The 21,089-nt window shown below is 45.6% G+C and overlaps 1 protein-coding gene across 4 annotated transcripts in view; it reads left to right on the top strand.

Annotated features, from left to right (window-relative positions):
• tmtc1 (transmembrane O-mannosyltransferase targeting cadherins 1) overlaps window positions 1-21,089 on the top strand; it is a 236,714-nt gene that overhangs the window by 79,866 nt on the left and 135,759 nt on the right. For all 4 annotated transcript variants that reach the window (XM_068051004.1, XM_068051005.1, XM_068051006.1 and 1 more), the window contains exon 7: window positions 2,290-2,479. In XM_068051004.1, the coding sequence (XP_067907105.1) occupies window positions 2,290-2,479 (190 nt within the window). The remainder of the gene's footprint in view (window positions 1-2,289; window positions 2,480-21,089) is intronic.

Below are 21,089 nucleotides of genomic sequence, written 5' to 3'. Positions count from 1 at the left end.
TTCTCCCTCCTGAGTCAGTCTCACAAGTAAACCAGGGAACTGCTTGATGCAGAAAATTAAACACTGTCTTTTTAATTGCTGGGCTCTAGTTTCAAATCTAGCCCCAGACTGTTGGGATGATAGTCTCTGCCTATGTGGGTCCCACGGCCAACCTTTAGGCCCCTATTTGTTGCCCCAACTGTGATCAGCTATCATCGCATAGAGTGGATATGAACCTTTGTGCTGCAACACATGGTGGATCTACTCACTAGGCTGTTGGGTAATCTCATTTTTGAAGGTGAATACCAGTAATGGAACTTATTCAGATTTTCCTTCCATTTAAGTTGGGCAGATGGTTTAACAGACATGAGATATTCCATGCCCAGTTTTCCTTTCTACGTTCTGCTTCAGCAATGCTTAACAAAAATCTACCTCAAAGTGTTGATTTATTATTTTTCCTGAACAAACCCCCCCACCCTTTCGCTTTCCACCTGTTTTCTCCACTCTCCATTTCCTCTCAAAATGGTGAATTACTGATGAGGATTCCAACAGGCTGTGACTTTATTGGCTGGTACAGACGCAATGGACCAAATGACCTCCTCCTTTGCCGTAGATTTTCTGTGCTTCATTGTAATTCTCCAGTCCTTCACCCAGGCGGACTATCATGTGCGTGAGCTGAGATGGCAAGTCCCAGCAAGTGGTTTGATTGCAGGTAGGTCGCAGTAACATTTCTCCCCAACCCCACGTTCATAGCCATAAATGTTTAGCAAGTATCACTGGGTGGCGTTCAGGAGAAAGAACTTCGACTCATCTTCCTCTTCCCTCACCCAAGTAAGCATTTGTAACTCAAGGAACTTCAGCTGAGAGTTGTTGAGCTGGAGTTTGAGGTGTAGGCATTGCAATACATCAGGGAGGGGTAAGAGTTTCCTGGACACTTTAACCCAGGAGGCTATCACACCCCTTAGGTTAGGTAATGGTACAGATCGAGCTAGTGGTCAGGGACAGGAGTTGTGATTGTGAACCGGGGGACTGGAGCTGCATTGCTGGAGGAGCCTCAGCCTTTGCCCTTAACCAAAAATATGAGGTTCTGCTTCTGTGGATGAAAGCAAAGTCTGCAGAGTGACCATGGCACCATGGTACAGAAGACCATTCAAGTGGGGTTAGTGTAAATGAATACGGTAGTGATGGAGGACAGTATAGTTTGGGGGATACATACTGTTCTCTATAGCTATGACCAGGAGTTCCAAAGGCTATGTTGCCTGCCAAGTCCCAGGGTTAAAGAGGTTTCCTGGCAGCTGGAAGGGAACTTGGAGTGGAAGAGGGAGGATCCAGTTGTCATGGGTCATGTAGGAACCAGTAACATAGGAATGAGGTTCTGCCAGGAGAATTTGAGGAGCTAGGGTCGAAATTAAAATGCAGAACCTCACAGGTAATAATCTCTGGATTTTTACCTGAGTCATGCACAAGCTGGCATAAGGACAAACAGATTAAAAGGTGAGTGGTGTGGAAGGCAGGGGTTTTGATTCCTGGGGCACTGGCACCAATACTGGGGAAAGAGGCAGATGTTCCATTGGGACAGGCTCCACTTAAACCATGCTTCAACCAGCGTCCTAGCGAATCAAATAACTAGGGCGGTAGATAAGCTAATGAAAAGCGAGGGGAGAGAGGGGTAGGAGGTGTGGGGGAAGGAATGTGGGAGGATTCAGGAAGTGTAAATTCAAAAGCAGTAAGAGAAATTTACAGGCTATGGAACAGAATAGTGATTTGGATGAAAATAAGCAGAGTAGGCCAGGAAGTGGTAATAGGGAAGGAGAAATCAGGGGAAAAAAAGATAACAATTAAAGCGAAAGGCACTCTATCTGAATGCACGAAAAATCACAACAAAATAGATGAATGAATAGCACAGATAAAAATAAATGGGTTTGATCTAATAGCTGTTAGGGAATCCGAAGGTTGTTGGTTGAGGCCCAACGTCAGAGATTTAAGCACATTATCTAAGCTGATGCTCGAGTCCAGTACTGAGGCAGATCTGTACTCTTGGAGGTGCAGTCTTTTGGATGACACGTTAACCAAGACCCTGCTTATCCTCTCATATGAATTTTGAAGAAGAGCAGGGGAGTTCTCTCAGTGCCTAGGCCAATATTTATCCCTTGATCAACATCACTGAAGCAGATTACCTTGCCGTGCACAAATTGGCTGCCACATTTTCTACATTACAACAGTGGCTACATGTCAAAAATACATGCTTTGGGGTGAGATCGTGGAAAGCGCTATATAAATGCAAGTTCATTCTTTCTATTTGTACGACAGATTTCTTACATACTCCTATCTGCTGACCTTCAATGCCTGGCTGCTATTGGCACCGATGACCCTTTGCTACGACTGGCAAGTGGGAAGTATCCCACTGGTGGAGTCTTTGTGGGATGTGCGGAATGTGGCAACTGCAGTATTTGGTCTGGGCATGGTCCTGTTGACTTGGAACTGCCTACTGTCCATACAGGTATGTGCGAAATGCCCAAGGGTAACGTTGAAGTTGTTGCGAAGTCTCTTATGCAGCCATGGCAGGATCTGTACTCACATTCTCTAGATTATTAGTGTGGGTCTCTAGGTTCCTGATTCAGTAACATAACCAATGAGTGCTTGAACTTTAGCTAGCTCAACACACACCTCAGCGTGCTAACCACTAGGCTGTTGGGTCAGTTTTTTTTTGACGTCATTGCTAACTGCTGTCTCAAATTTTGGAATTATTTCTGGTTGTACTTTATGCTGAGGATGCTGCAACAAAGTGCAAGTTGACTTGGAAAATAGATGAGTTCTATTGCACTGAGCAGAAACCTTTTAAATGCATTTAAGAGCTAGGCTCAAGTTCTGTGGCTAATGTGCAATCACCATCTCTTAGGCAGTTGTTGCGTTGGGCAGAATAGAATGAAAGCATCTCGTTTTTTTGACAGTTCTGCTGTCACAGGTTAATTGTTAGTGGAAAATGCAAGTGGGAAATGATAAAGGAAATACGTTTTGGCTAGGAAATCGGAAAAAAGTAATTTAATATCACAAGGGGAAGGGAAATGTTTTTTCTGAAATAATTCCAGTAATTGTTTTCCAACTATGAAGTAAAAGCAGACAGCTGGGTCACGAAGTCATCTTTAAAGGTTATGACCCAACTTCTTGAGTTTGCTGAATGATTGTACCGTTTTTAGCTGGAGGTGATAGTCTTTGATGTCTAAAACATAATTGTTTTGAGTTAATTTTTTAAAATGTACCTCAGTGATTTATGGGCGGTGAACGATACAACCTTCTTTATTCTTCTGCCATTTTCCTCCACAATCTTAAAACTTTGTTTCCTTCAAAACTCCATTGCCCACGTCCTATCCCACACCAAGTTCTACTCACCCGTCGCTCATGGCCTCGTTCACCTCCATTGGATTCTGCCCCTACCACCATTTCTCCAATTTCAAATTTCTATCCTTCTCTATCTCTGTCATTTCCTCCAATCCTTCAAACCCCATGTCCTTCCAAGAATTCACCATTTCTCTTCCACTGGCCTTTTGCGTATCCCCAGCTCCTTTCGCCCCACCATTGGTGGCTATGCCTTCAGCTGTTGACCCCTGTGCTCTGGATTCCTTCCCTAAACCTCTCTACATCTCCACCTCTCTATCCTCCTTTAAGGCCCTTCCTAAAACCCATCCAAGCTTTGGGTCAGCCACCCTAATATCTCCTCCTTCAGCTCCACGCCACTTTTATCTGACCTTTTTCTCGTCTCTGTAAATTGTCTCGGGGCAGTTTTCTATGTTAAAGCTGCTATATAAATACAAATTATTGATGACATTTAAAAGCTTGACATTCAGGTAGGCAGTACCATTTGACTGCATTCTGTGGTATTTATTTTGAAATAATTGATGTTGGAATTGCAGGCACATTTTTGTGTCAGATTTCTCTTCTCGAGCACCCGATCTGAAGTGGTTGGCCCCCATTGGGGTTGACTGTGGGGTTCTCACCAGTGCTTTGCCCATGTAGTTGTTCTTTAAGAAGGAGACCTAACAGAGTGCTGGCAGAAAATTTAATAAGAAGGACTTGTGTTTATATAGCACCTTTCACAATCTCAGGATGTCCTACAGCACTTTACAACCATTGAAATATTTATTGAAGTGTAGTCAGTGCTGCACTGGAAGGTAGCATGGCAGCCAATTTGTGCACAACAAGAACCCCAAACAGCAATGAGATAAATGACCAGGAAAATTGTTTCATTGGTTTTGGTTGATGTCTAAATATTGGCCAGAATACTGGGGACAACTCCTCTGCTTTTCTTACAATAGTGCCAGATCTTTTACATCCACATGAGAGGGCAAAGAAGGCCTCAGTTTTATGTCCCATAGAATCATAGGAAGTTTACGGCACAGAAAGAGGCCACTTGGCCCATCGTGCCTGCGGCAACCAAGAAAAAAGAACCACCCAGCCTAATCCCACTAGCCCTGCAGGTTACGGCACTTCAGGTGCACATAGAGGCACCTTTTAAATGAGTTGAGGGTTTCTGCCTCTACCACCCTTTCAGGCAGTGAGTTCCAGACTGCCACCACCCTCTGGGTGAAAAAAATTTTCCTCATCTCCCGTCTAATCCTTCTACCACTCACTTTAAGTCCATGCCCCCTAGTCACTGGCCTCTCTGCTAAGGTAAATAGGCCCTTTACAATTTTGTACATTTCAATCAAATCTCCCCTCAACTTCATCTTTGGGTTCTCCTTGGTTTTACTTGCCAATATTCTTTCAAGCCCTCTCTTAGCTTTCCTAATTTCATTTTTGATTTCCCCCTCCACTTTCTATACTCCTCTCTGCTTTCTGTAGTATTGAGTCCTCGGTGTCTGACATAAGCTTTCCTTTTCAGCCTTACCATACCCTGTAAGCTCCTTGACATCCATGGGGCTCTAGATTTGGCTGCCCCATTCTTTTTGTCTGTCGGAACATGTTTACTCTTAACCCCTTGAATCTCCCCTTTGAATGCCGCCCACTACTCTGACACTGATTTACCTTCAGCAGCTGTTTCCAGTCCACTTTCGCGAAATCATTTCTCAGTTTAGTAAAATTGGCCTTACCCCCAGTATAGAACTTTAACTCTTGTTCTATCTCTGTCTTTTTCCATAATTATGTCAAAAATAACTGAATTAAGATCACTACCACCAAAATGCTCTCCCATTGTCACTGCTTCCACCTGCCCAGCTTAATTGCCTAAAACCAAGTTCAGAACTGCGTCCTTGTTGGACTTGTTGCATACTGGCCAAAAAAGTTCTCCGGAATACAACATAAGAATTCTGTTCCCTCCATTCCTTTCACACTAAACTATCCCAGTTAATATTGGGGTAGTTAAAATTCCCTAGTACTACTGCCCTATTGTTTTTGCACTTCTCAGAGATTTGCCTATATAATTGCACTTCTGTCTCCCTCTGATTGTTTAGGTCTACAGCAGTGTGATTGCCTCTTTTTTGTTCCTTACCTCAATCCATATGGCCTCAATTGATGATCCTTCTAACATATCATCCCTCCTCACACTGTAATTGCTTCTCTAATCAAAATCATTCTGAAAGATGCCACTTCTATCAGTGCAGCTCTCCCTCAGTACTGCGCTGAGGTGTCAGTTACCATTGAGTCACAGCTGACACTGGTAGCCAGACGGCCCGAACCGGTCCTTACCCTGTGTCTGCAACACATTTAGTTTCCATCAGAAGTCACTTGACAGCAGGAACCCTGGAGGATTTCTTCTCCCCAGCACCTCTTCCTTTGTCTAGGGGCACAGAGACCAATTGCAGTATTTAAATTGCTATCCCAGCTGAGATCTTGTAACTCAGAACAGCAACTTGGATTTTTAGCACCTTTAATGTCGTAAAATGACCGGAGGTGCTTCACGGGAGCATCATCAGACAAAGACATGAGCCTGAGAAGGAGCCATAGAGCAAGTGATTAAAAACTTAGTCAAAGTGCAAGATTTAAAGGAGGAGACAGAGGGAGAAAGGTTTATGAAAGGAATTCCAGAGCTTGGGGCTCAGACAACTGAAGGCACTGCTGTCAGTGGTGTGTTGAAGGAAGTAGGGTATGTACAAGAGGTCAGAGTTGGAGGATTGCAGAGGATTGTAGGGCTGGAGGAGGTTACAGAGGTAGAACAAGCCAAGGATCAAAACTTCTTGTCTGTAAGGATCAGCTACACACTTCCTTACCAACGGAAGCATGACTGTTGTTGTACTGCAATAACAATTGTCTTTTAGCAGCGAAAGTGTGATAGAATACACATATATGCCATGTTGGAAAGTACTAGCTGTGTTATTGATGGTGCTTTGTTAATAGCTTCTTTACTACCTTCATACAAGAGTGCATTCCTTCATCTCTCCTCATATTTCAATCCACACGAAAGAAAAGCCTTATTGAAGTTCTTCATTGGCAGCTCAACAATTGACTAAGGACAAAGTGAGAAGCATTTACAAAGGAGTCGGAAATGGACTTGCCTGAGAAATGTAATTTGGTAAAGAACCTCTCATTAATAATAAATAAGGAAGCAATGATTGGAAATGGAAAGCCTGCAGCTTTCTCATTCTGTTCTTGGCGTACAATTACTGTCTTTCTCATTAGCTGCTGGTGCACAATATAAATGTGCAACTTTAGTAAGGAACTTGAGCTAATGGATCTCCATATTCCACATGCTGAGGATTATTGCAGATTGCAAATGCTGCTTATTTATTGAAAGACAAATAATGATATTGCCTGCAGTCCTGAATGCTGTTGAACTTGAGTTGAAGAACAAATGTAAATCCTTTTCTTTCTTTTTCTTTCTTTTTCTGACAGTATCTTCCTCTCCTCTCTTGAAGTTGCTGACTTTTATTTTGCTTTTTATTCATTCATGGTATGTGGGCATTGCTGACTAGGGCAGCATTTATTGCCCATCCCTAATTGTCCTTGAGAAGGTGGTGGTGAGCTGCCTTCTTGAACTGCTGTAGTCCATGTGAGGTAGGTACACCCACAGTGCTGTTCGATACAGGTACAGTTTCAAAAGCCCTTTCTCAAGTGACCATTATTCATATGTGAGCCTGAACCAGATTGTTAGCAACCTTAGTGTTTGATTTGACCGTGAGCTTCTGACCACATATTCTCTCCGTCACCAAGACCACCTACTTCCACCTGTGTAATATCGCCCTTGTCTCAACCCATCTGCTACAGAAACCCTCATCCATGCTTTTGTTACCTCCAGACTCAACTATTCCAATATAATAAAAGCAAAAGACTGCAGATGCTGGAAATCTGAAATAAAAACAAACTGCTGGAAATACTCAGCAGGTCTGTCAGCATCTGCGGAGAAAGAAGCAGAGCTAACGTTTCAGGTCTGTGACCTTTCATCAGAACTGGCAACGGTTAGAAAAGAGGTTTTAAGCAAGTGAAGGGGGTGGGGGAGATGGTGGGGAAGAGATGGTGTGTGTGATAGGGCAGAGGGCAGGAGAGATTAAATAACAAAGCTGTCCTGGGACAAAGGCAAAGAGCCTGTTAATGCTTGTGATGAAAGACAACGCATTCGTTCAGAGAGAGTGTTAACGGCAGAGAAATGAGCAACGCTGTCCAGATGAAAAAAACAGGCACATGGTTAAAAAATAAAAGAAAATAATAAAAAAAAAAGAAAAATATAAAAAAAAGGCCAGTCATGCTTTGAAATTGTAGAACTCGAGGTTGAGTCTGCAAGACTGTAGAGTGCCTAATCGAAAGATCAGGTGCTGCTCCTCGAGCTTGCGTTCATGTTCACTGGAACACTGCAGCAGGCCAAGGACAGAAATGTGGGCAAGAGAGCAGGGGAGTGTATTCCATTTTGGAGGCTGATGAGGCTGGTTCCTGCAGGGAGTGCGGACAGAGCCAAGCTTCTGGCACCGCAAGCAGCCTGTCTGCACAGGAAGGGGGAAAGAGAGGAAGAGCAATAGTAATAGGGGATTCTATAGTCAGGGGAACAGATAGGCCTACTGTGGCCGTCAACGTGACTCCAGGATGGTGTGTTGCCTCCCTGGTGCCAGGGTCTGGGATGTCACTGAACGGCTGCAGGGCATCCTGAAGGGGAAGGGTGATAAGGCAGAGGTCATGGTACATGTTGGTACCAATGACATAGGTAGAAAGAGGGATGAGGTCTTGCATTAAGAATTCAGGGAGTTAGGCAGCAGACTAAAAAGCAGGACCTCTCGGGTTGTAATCTCTGGATTACTCCCAGTGCCACGTGCTAGCGAGTATAGAAATAGGAGAATAACATAGATGAATGCGTGGCTTAAGAGTTGGTGCAGGAGGGAGGGTTTTAAATTCCTGGACCACTGGGACCGTTTCTGGGGAAGGTGGGACCTGTACAAGCGGGACGGTCTACATCTGAACCAGAGGGGGACTAACATCCTTGCTGGCGGGTTTGCTAGTGCTGTTGGGAGGAGTTTAAACTAATTTGGCAGGGGGAGGGGATGCAGACTCCTAGCAGAATAGAGACACAGCTAAACACAGGAAAGCGAACAAGTCAGAGGGAATACAGCAGAAGTAAGTTTCAAGGGAGTAAGACTAGGATGGAAGGCCTCTGTTTTAATGCCAGGAGTATTGCAGGTAAAACGGATGAGTTAAGGGCAATGATTGACACGTGGAATTGTGATATAATAGCCATCGCGGAGACATGGTTGAGGGAAGGGCAGGATTGGCAGCTCAATATCCCGGGATATAGAATTTTCAGGCGAGACAGAGTAGGGGGTAAAAGAGGAGGGGGCATTGCAATATTAGTTAAGGAGTCAGTTACTGCAGTAAGGAGAGATGATATCTTGGAGGGGGCATCAAATGAAGTTTTATGGGTAGAGTTTAGGAATAAAAAAGGGACAGCCACATTGTGAGGTGTTTATTATAGATCCCCAGATAGTCAGTGGGAAATTGAGGAGCAAATATGTGCACAATTTGCAGAGGTGTGTAAAAATAATAGGTAATTATATTAGGTGATTTCAACGTTCCCAACATTAATTGGGATAGTCATCGTGTTAAGGGCTTAGATGGCGTGGAGTTCTTAAAATGTATCCAGGAGAACTTTTTAGCTCAATATGTAAAGGATCCAACAAGGGAGGATGCAGTGCTGGACCTAATTCTGGGGAATGAAGCCGGACAGGTGGTTGATGTGTTGGTGGGATGCATTTTGGTGATACTGACCACAACATGGTACAATTTAAGCTTGTTATGGAGAAAGAAATAGACAAGTTGCAAAAAAAGGTTTTGGATTGGGGGAGTGCGAATTTTACTAAAATAAGGCAGGATCTGGCCAAGGTAGACTGGAAAGAGTTACTTGTTGGGAAATCTACAGAAGAGCAGTGGGGGGCATTCAAAAAGAAAATGGGGAGGGTACAGGCCCAACATGTTCCCTCACGGGTAAGAGGTAGGAGCAACAAGCCCAGAGAACCATGGATGACCAGAAGTATTCAGGGTACGATGAGAAGGAAAAGAGAGGCTTTTAGCAAATACAAGGAGAGCAAATCAATGGAAGCATTAGTGGAGTACAGAAAGTGTAGGATGGAGCTTAAGAAAGCAATTAGGAGAGCAAAGAGGGGTTATTAGAAAGCTCTGGCTGGTAAAAGTAGGGAAAATCCCAAGATATTCTGTAAGTATATCAATGGGAAGAGAATAACCAGGGAAAGAGGAGGACCCATTAGGGACCAAGGGGGAAATTTGTGGGTGGAGCCAGAGGACATTGGTAGGGTGTTGAACGAATACTTTATATCTGTCTTCACCCAAGAGAAAGAGGATGTAGATATGGAACTTAGAGAGAGAGACTGTGAGGTTCTTGAGCAAATTGTCATAGGGAGTGACAAGGCATTGGAGGTTTTGGCAGGCTTAAAAGTGGACAAATCTCCAGGTCCGGACGATTTGTGTCCCAGGATGCTGTGGGAGGTCAGGGTGGAGATTGCAGGGGCTCTGACCCTAATTTTTAATTCCTCTCTGGCCACGGGGGAGGTGCCAGAGGACTAGAGAACAACTAATGTGGTCCCACTATTTAAGAAAGGTTGTAGAGATAAGCCAGGGAACTACAGACCAGTGAGTCTCATGTCAGTGGTAGGGAAACTATTGGAGAAAATCCTGAAGGAGAGAATCTATCACCACTTGGAGAGACAAAATTTGATTAGGAATAGTCAGCATGGCTTTGTCAGAGGGAGGTCATGCCTAACAAATTTGATTGAATTTTTTGAGCATGTGACCAGGTGTGTAGATGAGGGTAGTGCAGTTGATGTAGTTTACATGGATTTCAGCAAAGCCTTTGACAAGGTCCCACATGGGAGACTTAACAAGAAAGAAAATGCACATGGGATGCAAGGTAACTTGATAAGGTGGATTCAAAATTGGCTTCGCTGCAGGAGACAGAGAGTGATGACAGACGGCTGTTTTAGTGACTGGAAGCCAGTGTCCAGTGGTGTACTACAGGGATCAGTGCTGGGTCCCCTATTGTTTGTCCCCTATGTGGGGGGTAGGATCAGTAAGTTTGCAGATGACACAAAGATTGGCCGAGTGGTTAACAAAGAGGTTGAGTGTCTTAGGTTACAGGAAGATATAGACGGGATGGTCAAATGGGCAGAAAAGTGGCAGATGGAATTTAACGCTGAAAAGTGTGAGGTGATACACTTTGGAAGGAGTAATGTGACAGGGAAGTATTCAATGAATGGCCTGACACTGGGAAGTTCCGAGGAACAAAGGGACCTTAACGTGTTTGTCCATAGATCTCTGAAGGCAGAAGGGCAGGTTAATAGGGTGGTGAAATGGGACACTTGCCTTTATCAATCAAGTAATAGATTACAAAAGCAGGGAGGTCATGTTGGAGTTGTCCAGAACTTTGGTAAGGCCACAGCTGGAGTACTGTGTGCAATTCTGGTCGCCACATTTATAGGAAGGATGTGATTGCATTTGAGGGGCTGCAGAAGCGATTCACCAGGATGTTGCCTGGGATGGAACATTTAAGCTATGAAGAGAGGTTGGATAGGCTTGGGTTGTTTTCACTGGAGCAGAGAAGACTGAGGGGTGACCTGATCGAGGTGTACATGATTATGAGGGGCATGGACAGGGTGGATAGGGAGCAGCTGTTCCCCTTAGTTGAAGGGTCAGTTACGAGGGGTCACAAGTTTAAGGTGAGGGGCGGGAGATTTAAGGGGGATTTGAGGAAGAACTTTTTTACCCAGAGGGTGGTGACGGTCTGGAATGCCCTGCCTGGGAGAGTGGTAGAGGCAGGTTGCCTCACATCCTTCAAAAAGTACCTGGCTGAGCACTTGGCACGTCATAACATTCAAGGCTATGGGCCAAGTGCTAGCAAATGGGATTAGGTGGACAGGTCAGGTGTTTTAATGCATCGGTGCAGACTCGATGGGCCGAAGGGCCTCTTCACTGTATTATTCTGTGATTCTGTGTGTTGAAATGGCAAGCAACCAGAAGCTTGGGGTTATGCTTTTGGACTGAGCGGAGGTGTTCCACAAAGTGGTCACCTAATCTACATATAGTCTCCCCAGTGTAGAGGTGACCGCATTGTGAGCAACGAATACAGTAAACTAAATTGAAGGAAGTACAAGTAAATCACTGCTTCACCTGGAAGGAGTATTTTGTCCTCACTTTCACCCTACCAGCCTCCACATCCAAAGGATCATCCTCCGCCATTACCGCCACCTCCAGCGTGATGCCACCACCAAATACATCTTCCCTTCCTCTTCCCTGTCCGCATTCTGAAGGGATTGTTCCCTCCGTGACACCCTGGTCCATTCCTCCATTACCCCTGACACCTCGTCCCCTCCCCACGGCACCTTCCCATGCATCGCAGGAGGTATAATATCTGCCCTTTTACCTCCTCTCTCCTCACCATCCAAGGCCCCAAACACTTCTTCTAGGTGAAGCAGCGATTTACTTGTACTCCTTTCAATTTAGTATACTGTATTCACTGCTCACAATGTGATCACCTCTACACTGGGGACACCAAACGCAGATTGAGTGACCGCTTTGCAGTACACCTCCGCTCAATCCGAAAGCATGACCCCAAGCTTCTGGTTGCTTGTCATTTCAACACTCCCCCCTGCTCTTATGCCAACATGGGCTCAATCTTGAGTTCTACAATTTCAGAGCATAACTGGCCTTTTTTTATATTTTTCTTTTTTTTATTTTCTTTTATTTTTTAACCATGTGCCTGTTTTTTCATGTGGACAGAGCTGCTCATTTACTCTGCCATTAACACTCTCTCTGGACTAATGCTTTGTCTTTCACCCCAAGCATTAACACGCTCTTTGCCTTTGTCCCATGACAGTTTTGTTATTTAATCTCTCCTGCCCTCTGCCCTATCACACATCTTCCCTTTTGTTCTCTTCCCCCTCAACCTGCCCCCATCCCTTCACTTGCTTAAAATCTAATTCTTTTCTAACTTTCACCAGTTCTGATGAAAGATCACAGACCTGAAACGTTAACCCTGCTTCTCTCTCCACAGATACTGCCTGACCTGCTGAGTATTTCCAGCGCTTTCTGTTTTTATTTCAACTATTCCACTGTTCTCCTGGCTGGCTCTATGTTTGAGTTGCTCTTGCAGAGAAATGGCACGGCACAATGCTCTGAATGGCCTCCTTCTGTCCTATAACCATTCTATTATTTCATCTTCCACCATCTGTAAACTTAAGCTCATCTAAAACTCTGCTGCCTATATCCATAACTTACACCAAGTCATGTTCATCCATCACCTCTGTGCTTGTTGACCTACGTTGGCTCCATCCGGCAACACCTTGATCTTCTAATTCTACATAAGGTGTTATAAAAATGCAAGTTGTTGTTATGAACTTTGACATTGAGAATTGGCAGATAATTTACCTCTAACCGAGCTCAATCCTGTCCTTGTGTAATATTGCTGGATGTCAAACTGGAGATCTAGCTGAGTTTCATCTCCCTAATCCAAGGGTTCTGAGGTCAACTGTAGCATGCATTACTGAGATTGGTGAACATGTCATGGACCCAGGATTGAACATGGTCTGTGTGGCTGAAAACTATTCATATACTGGTTTAACCAACTGAGTCATTGCCAGATATATATCTGAGCAGCAAGCAATCGTGTACCATGGCACCAGTAAAAGCTCCTCAAACAAGTGCAGTATCAACTTTGATCAGATTACAAGCAGGAGTTTGAGCAAGCTGGAAACACAATTTAGTGGGGCCATTACCAAAATTCAAACTGATAATATTGCAGCATCTATATCGAGGTAATTGATGCTCAGCTTTGTTGGGCTGAGCATGATGTTTGGATGGATAACATATGGGTTCCGTGCAGGTGCTTTATGGAGAGCTGGTGTATAATGGTAGAAAGCAAGGTAGATAATAAAGGTGTCGAAGGGACACACTGAAAATTCTCTTGAAGTAGTCCAACAGGGTCGTTGATGCTTAGAGGATCCCTGGTCACTGACAAATGCCAATGCGTGTTGAAGTGAAAAAAGAACATAACAACTGTAAGAGTAAATAAGATAGTGGGATTGTAATGCCCCCTTCTAAGGCAGGAACAGACTTGGCAGCAAAAGCTTTGTTGTGAATTGACTTTATTGAGATAAAGGTAAGGACAAGTTCATTAAGTATTCAGAGAAACCATTGTCACAAACTTAGGAACTACCCGTATTAGAGATTGGATGACAGAATGCACGACTCTTTCTCTTGCAACTTGTGGTCTTCAAGTTTTTTGGTCGGTCTCTCTGTCTTGTCTCTTGAAAATTCTCTGCCGTACAGGAACAAAGTCGAGGCTTCTTCTAGCCTTGCTGCTTTCTAATTAACCCTCCCTTCCCCCAATCATCTTTGGCTGTGTGTTTAAAGGATGCCTTTCTTAATCAATCAAGGATCATTCTTTGGCTATTTCTAACTTCTTGGATTTACACAGGCAATACCCCTTCGGTTTGACTATTCCATGCTTTTACATTCCAAGGTTCCTTATCTCATTATGAGACAAATCTGCATTTTGTTCTCACAAAGCTGTTTTCACTGTCTTCTTCTCAAGGTCTTACCCTTTTACTGCAAGTAAGCATTTTGAAACTTGACATAATCTTCCAGAATCCCTCTACCTCGACATCTTGTCTGTAGTGTGCTCTATTTCCTACGTTTTCTTACTTATCACACTACAAAGGGGGTTCTAATAAAGCTAAATGTTAGTTTATAATAATAAATCAGTTGTTAGTTTATAATAGCTAGATTTTAACAATTAGTATTCTGGTTAGTGACCTTTTTAGTAACCTAATAATCTTACAGAACGTAAGAAAAAGGAGCAGGAGTAGGCCATTAAGCCCTTCGAACATACGAATTAGGAGCAGAAGTAGGCCATTCAGCCCCTTGAGCCTGTTCCGCCATTCAATAAGATCATGGCTGATCTATTTGTGTTTGGAATTCCACACTCCCATCTACCACCGATAATCCTTGATTCCCTTGCCTATAATTTTATTGGTTAAGTTTTTAAAATTCCACCAGCTGCCATGGTGGGATTTGAACCCGTGTCCCCAGTGCATTAGCCTGGCCCTCTGGATTGTAGTTGAGTGACAATACCACTATGCCACCGTCTCCCAAGCCTGCTTTGCCATTCAATACGATCATGCCTGATCGACTACCTGAGCTCCACCTTTCCACATTATCTTGATATCCCTTAATTCCCTTAGAAGGAGTAAAAGGATTTGAACTACAATGCTGTGCTGATGTGGAGTTAAGATGTGAGAGATGGAAGACTTGGCAGTGTCAGATGGATCAACAGGAGAACTCTTCAAGAATGTGGTTATGTGAAGTTTGTAGTAGACGATGCCTAGCATGGTACTGGCCTGCATAATCATCAATGCACCCATCTACAATTAACTTGTACTCCCTTCATTTGTTGCACGTTATGCTTGAGTACAAGGGATACTACTACTGCTACTAATTTAATCATGTTAAATAACCCTAAGTCATGAATATGTGCAACCATCCTGGTAGCCATGGTTCAGTTTGTGTATATGATGGGACCCCCTTTATAAACAGATTAAAGACTTTTTGGCAAATCAGAAACTATTAGCAAATTCTGGTTTCAAGCCCACTTTCCATAGGGTGTAAAATCTTCCTTCACCTTCCACCAAATGTCCCAAAGCTACGTCATCCTCAGCTGACAAGATGGGCAGGCAACCAGCTCTCCAGCCTTCATCTTAATGCCTGGCACCATGAGGTAGGTTGAAGTTAGCACAGAGTGATATCTCTTCCCTCCTTCCCTGGGGGAAAATGCCAATAAGGCTGAGATCTGGAAGTCAACATTTGGGCAGATGGTATTCGCAGACCTGGGTCCTCACATTCCTTCAAGCAAAATATCACTTAAGTGGCAAAACAACATAGATTCTAAGGCTTTCACAATCACAGGTTGGTGTGTAATCTGTGATCAGTCAGTGGAAATGTATTCCCTGTCTCTCTCTCTGTCTGTCTGTGTCTGTTCGTGTTTCTCTCTTTTCATTTTTCCCTCTTTGTTTTTGTGTCTGTATGTCTGATTCCTTGTGTATGTTTCTCTCCTTTTCTCTCAGTGTGTGTCTGTGTGCACGTCTCTCTTTGTCTTTGTGTTTCTCTTTCTCTGTGTCTGTCCCCTACCTGCCTCTCTTTCCTTTTGGTATATGTCTCTCCTGATGACCCTGGTGACCTTTGTGATATTGTTGATCATTGCTGAGCATATAAATGACTTAGATGAAGAGACGGAGAGTAATGTTTCTAAGTTTGCAGATGATACAAAACTAGACGGGAATGTAAGCTATGGGGAGGACACAGAGAGGCTGCAAAGAGATATAGACAGGTTAAGTGAGTGGGCAACAGAGTAGCAGATGGAGAATAATGTGGTGAGTGTGAGGTTATTCACTTTGGGAGTAAGAATAGAAAAGCAGAATATTTTTTAAAAGGCATGAAACTTGTAAATGTTGATGTTCAGAGGAACTTGGGTGTACTCGTACAAAGAACACAGAAAGTTAGCATGTAGGTCGAGCAAGCAATTCGGAAGGCAAATGGCATGTTGGGCTTTATTGCCAGTGAATTGGAGTACAAGCATAAGGAAGTCTTGCTACAATTATGAAGGGCTTTGGTGAGACCACACCTGGAATACCTGCGCAATTATGGTCTCCATATTTAAGGAAAAATATACTTTTATTGGAAGCGGTACAGCGAAGGTTCACTAGATTGGTCCGTGGGATGAGGGGGTTGTCCACTGATGAGAGGCTGAGTAAATTGGGTCTATGTTATCTGGAGTTTAGAAGAATGAGAGGTGATCTCATTGAAACATACAAGATTCTGAAAGGGCTTGACAGGGTAGACACTGAGAGGTTGTTTCCCTGGCTGGGGAATCCAGAACATGGGGACACAGTCTCAGGATAAGGGGCCAATCATTTAGGACTGAGAAACTTCTTCACTCAAAGGGTTGTGAATGTTTGGAATTCTCTACTCCAGGGGGTTGTGGATGCTCCATTGATTAATATATTTAAGGCTGAGATGGATAGGTTTTTGTTCTCTCAGGGAATCAAGGGATATCAGGGCTGAATTTTATTTGGGCACCGTGCTGCGTGGCGGCGCCCTGTCAACTCAGTGGGGTGCCTGCATTCAGCAGCTGCTGCAGAGCCCCCGCGATATTCCGTTCGGGGGGGCTCATTAGAATCACGGAGCTGAGCCGCCCTCCCCATATTGCGTGGGGAGAGGCGGGACATTCGACGCAGTGAGAGGGTTTTTGACAACTGAGCAGCAGGTGCTGGGGCCCTGTTTTAAGCGCCCCAGCACCTGCTTCCTGACAACCGTCAACAAGAATACTTACCTGACTGCTGAAGAGTGGGACTGCTGTCAATCTGACAGCAAAGCAGAAAATGCTGCAGAAATCCAGCAGGTCAGGTAGCATCTGTGGAGAGAGAAGCAGAGTTAACTTGTCCAAGTTCACAGACCTGAAAGTTAACTCTGCTTCTCTCTCTACAGATGCTGCCTGGCCTGCTGAGTTATCCCAGCACTTTCCACTTATTTGCCACATACTGTGTCCCAGTGTCCTGTGAAGTTGCAATCTTCTTCTCCCACTCGAGTGTAACATTCCTTCTAGTAGGCGTGCTGCACCTGGGTGAATAATCTTGAATTTGCACATTCCAGGACATGAGACTTCAATAGACCATAACAGGTCTTACAGAGGTTTACAGAGAACTTCTTTTTTCTTCTTCTTTGGCCTCCTTGTCGCGAGAGACAATGGGTAAGCGCCTGGAGGTGGTCAATGGTGTGTGGAGCAGCGCCTGGAGTGGCTATAAAGGCCAATTCTAGAGTGACAGACTCTTCCACAGGTGCTGCAGATAAAATTGGTTGTCGGGGCTGTTACAAAGTTGGCTCTCCCCTTGCGCTTCTGTCTTTTTTCCTGCCAACAGCTAATTCTCTTCGACTCGCCACTCTTTCGCTCCGCCTTTATGGCTGTCTGCCAGCTCTGGCAATCACTGGCAACTGACTCCCACGACTTGTGGTCAATGTCACAGGACTTCATGTCGAGTTAGCAGACATCTTTAAAGCGGAGACATGGGCAGCCGGTGGGTCTGATACCAGTGGCGAGCTCGCTGTAAATGCTTCCTTGCTATTCCTGCCATCTTCCATGCGGCTCACATGGCCAAGCCATCTCAAGCGCCGCTGGCGCAGTAGGGTATATATGCTGGGGATGTTGGCTGCCTCGAGGACTTCTGCGTTGGGGATATGGTCCTGCCACCTGATGCCAAGGATTCTCCGGAGGCAGCGAAGATGGAATGAATTGAGACGTCGCTCTTGGCTGACATACGTTGTCCAGGACTCGCTGCTGCAGAGCAAGGTACTGAGGACACAGGCTTGATATACTCGCACTTTTGTGTTCTCTGTCAGTGCGCCATTTTCCCACACACTCACCTGGCCAGTCTGGACATAGCAGTGGACGCCTTTCCCATGCACTTGCTGATTTATGCATCGAGAGACAGGTTACTGGTGATAGTTGAGCCTAGGTAGGTGAACTCTTGAACCACTTCCAGAGCGTGGTCGCCGATATTGATGGATGGAGCATTTCTGACGTCCTGTCCCATGATGTTCGTTTTCTTGAGGCTGATGGTTAGGCCAAATTCGTTGCAGGCAGCTGCAATCCTGTCGATGAGTCTCTGCAGACACTCTTCAGTGTGGGATGTTAATGCAGCATTGTCAGCAAAGAGGAGTTCCCTGATGAGGACCTTCCGTACTTTGGTCTTCGCTCTAAGACGGGCAAGGTTGAACAACCTGCCATCTGATCTTGTGTGGAGGAAAATTCCTTCTTCTGAAGACTTGAACGCATGTGGGAGCAGCAGGGAGAAGAAAATCCCAAACAGTGTAGGTGCGAGAACACAGCCCCGTTTCACACCACTCAGGATAGGAAAGGGGTCTGATGAGGCACCGCTATGCTGAATTGTGCCTTTCATATTGTCATGGAATGAGGTGATGATACTTAGTAGCTTTGGTGGACATCTGATCTTTGCTAGTAGTCTGAAGAGACTACGTCTGCTGATGAGGTCAAAGGCTTTGGTGAGATTTATGAAAGCAACATAGAGGGGCATCTGTTGTTCAAGGCGTTTCTCCTGTATCTGACGAAGGGAGAACAGCATGTCAATGGTGGATCTCTCTGTTCGAAAGCCACACTGTGCCTCAGAGTAGACACGCTCAGCCAGCTTCTGGAGCCTGTTTAAAACGACTCGAGTGAAGACCTTCCCCACCATGCTGAGCAGGGAGATTCCACGGTAGTTGTTGCAGTCACTGCTGTCACCCTTGTTCTTATAGAGGGTTATTATATTGGCATCACGCTGACACACTGACACAAATGGGGATGCACAGGTGTCACAGCAATGCAAATATATCTTTCACTAAATGTTGCTCACCAACATGTGTGTCCTTTTATCTGTGTGAATGATGTGTGCCAGCATGTAGCGCCAATGTCACATCCCTTTGCACCGTTGGCCCTTCAGGACAGCCAACATATGCAATAACATAATTGGCATGCCACCATTACTCATGAGTGTCTCCACGGATGCAGTGACATGGACATTGGCTTAGTCGGCTGCTGCCTGTAATGGTTTACCGAGGGATGCTGCAGATGTGGACTGGTGCACAGCAGGTGAGTGAGGGTGATGTGTGGCTTGCAGAGCTCATGTCGGTTCCTATGGAGCAGGCAGCCTTTTGTCTGATAAGCCACTGCCGTACATTCCTAGCTCACTGCTAGCCCTGCATGCAGAGCCTGGGTGCCACCTGCCCCCCCATGCGTCTTTCATGTTGTAGGTCCTCAGCGTCCTCATAGTCCCAGGAGGAATCCTGTTGACGTCTCTCCTCATCATACCAGGCCTGGCCCCTATTGGGTGCATAGTTGTGCAGAGCAGCAAAGCAAGGTGCTGGCCTTTTCAGCCCATAGTACAGGGCATCACCCTATCCATACAGGCATTGAAGGCGCTCTTTCAGCATGCCGATCTCCTGCTCAGTGGTGGCTCATGTAGCTCAGTGGCTGGCGTTGTATCTCTTCTCTGCAGTAATGGTGGAGTCTCTCACTGGTGTCGGGAGCCATGTCTGCAAAGGATATCCCTTATCTCCAAGAAGCCACCCCTCCATCTGAGCCAGTTCAGTGAACAGCGGTGGCAGCCGGGACTAGCGTAAGACCCAGGTGTCATGGCAGCTGCCTGAGAAGCGGTCACACATTCGCTGCAAGTATCTGCGGTGTTCACATACCAGCTTCACCTAGATTGAGGGAGCTCCTTTAATGATGACGTCTACAGGTGGTAGCCTGGCTGGAGGCATTATGGCCACATGAGTGCAGTCTATGAACATGATAATCTATGGTTCTCCGGCAATGGTGCCAGAACCAATGGTCCTCTGGGCCTGGCTGTGAGAGTCCGTCCTGAAGTGGACATACTCACTGGCCCTCCGGTGCAGGGCATTGGTGACCTCCCTGATGCAGGGGTGCACTGCCGACTGTGTGACCCCACAAAGATCTCTGGTGGGCCCCTAAAAAGCTGCAGAGGTGTCAGGCTTGAGAACCGCTGCCACTATGAGGAACAAAGGCATGGGGTGTCCACCGGAGTCCATGGGCTGCAGGTCATCCTTAAGCAGGGCATAGAGACGTGTCACCACCCTCTCTACATTCGCAATCTCCTCTGGCACTGGTGCTCTGCCATCTGATGGCATGTCATGTGGGGCCTGTAGATGCATGGCAAACATAATGGCGAGCTCCCCTTGGGGGCTGCTGCTCACAACCGGGGGCCTCTGCGTGGATCACACCTGCCTGTTGGTATTGCTTCTGGTGCATACGGATCCTCACGAGCAGAGGATCACACAATGTAGGATGAGCCATACCTATTTCCATGTGATAAATAAAGTTGAACCCTGCATGTATTCGAAGGTTCCTAACAGGGCATGGATTGGTGTTGATGAGTACATCAGCTGCTTTCCTGGATCAACTATGTGGTGTGCCATGGCACTGCCCATCTTGGCCAACACTCAGAGTTGCACAGCATGACCAAATCAAGATTCTATCAGCTGAATGATTGCCCCCACCATCCATAAAACCTTAAAGCTCCTGCCCTTTCTGGCACCCTCCCCTGACACAGGGTGCCTAGTGTGCCATTATTCCCTCACAAACACAAACAAACACAGAGCGTACACTGTTAACGGAGGGATGGTACACGGTACCTCCCTTCATACCAGCAGAGCTTTCCCTCCAGTAGTCCCAGACCCCCTCCCTTTAGGAATGCAGAGTGAGATCCCTGTGTATCCCCCCCTCCTTCCTCCCTTCCAGCATGCAGAGTGAGACCCCTGTAATGCCCTCTCCCCCCTCCCTTTAGGAATGCAGAGTGAGACCCCTGAAAAAAAACTTACCTTCTGCCATGAAACCTTCTGCCTCTGTGGACTCGCCGGCTTTTCCAATCGTGAATGGGACGGCCCGTGATGGTCGGCCGTTCATTGCAAAATCAGGAAGTGTCAGTGGAGAGGTGGCGAGCTGCATTATCAGCTAAGGTAAGTACCGTTTACCATATGCTAACTGCGGTGCCGCCACCTTGCAGCTAGGGGGCTGCACCAAGGCCCCCCGCCGCCAGTAATTTTCAGCGGGTCCTTCTCAA

This window comes from Heterodontus francisci, chromosome 18, assembly GCF_036365525.1.
Source record: "Heterodontus francisci isolate sHetFra1 chromosome 18, sHetFra1.hap1, whole genome shotgun sequence".
In the NCBI taxonomy this organism is placed as follows: Eukaryota; Metazoa; Chordata; class Chondrichthyes; order Heterodontiformes; family Heterodontidae; genus Heterodontus; species Heterodontus francisci.
This window is presented reverse-complemented; position numbering and strand designations above follow the sequence as displayed.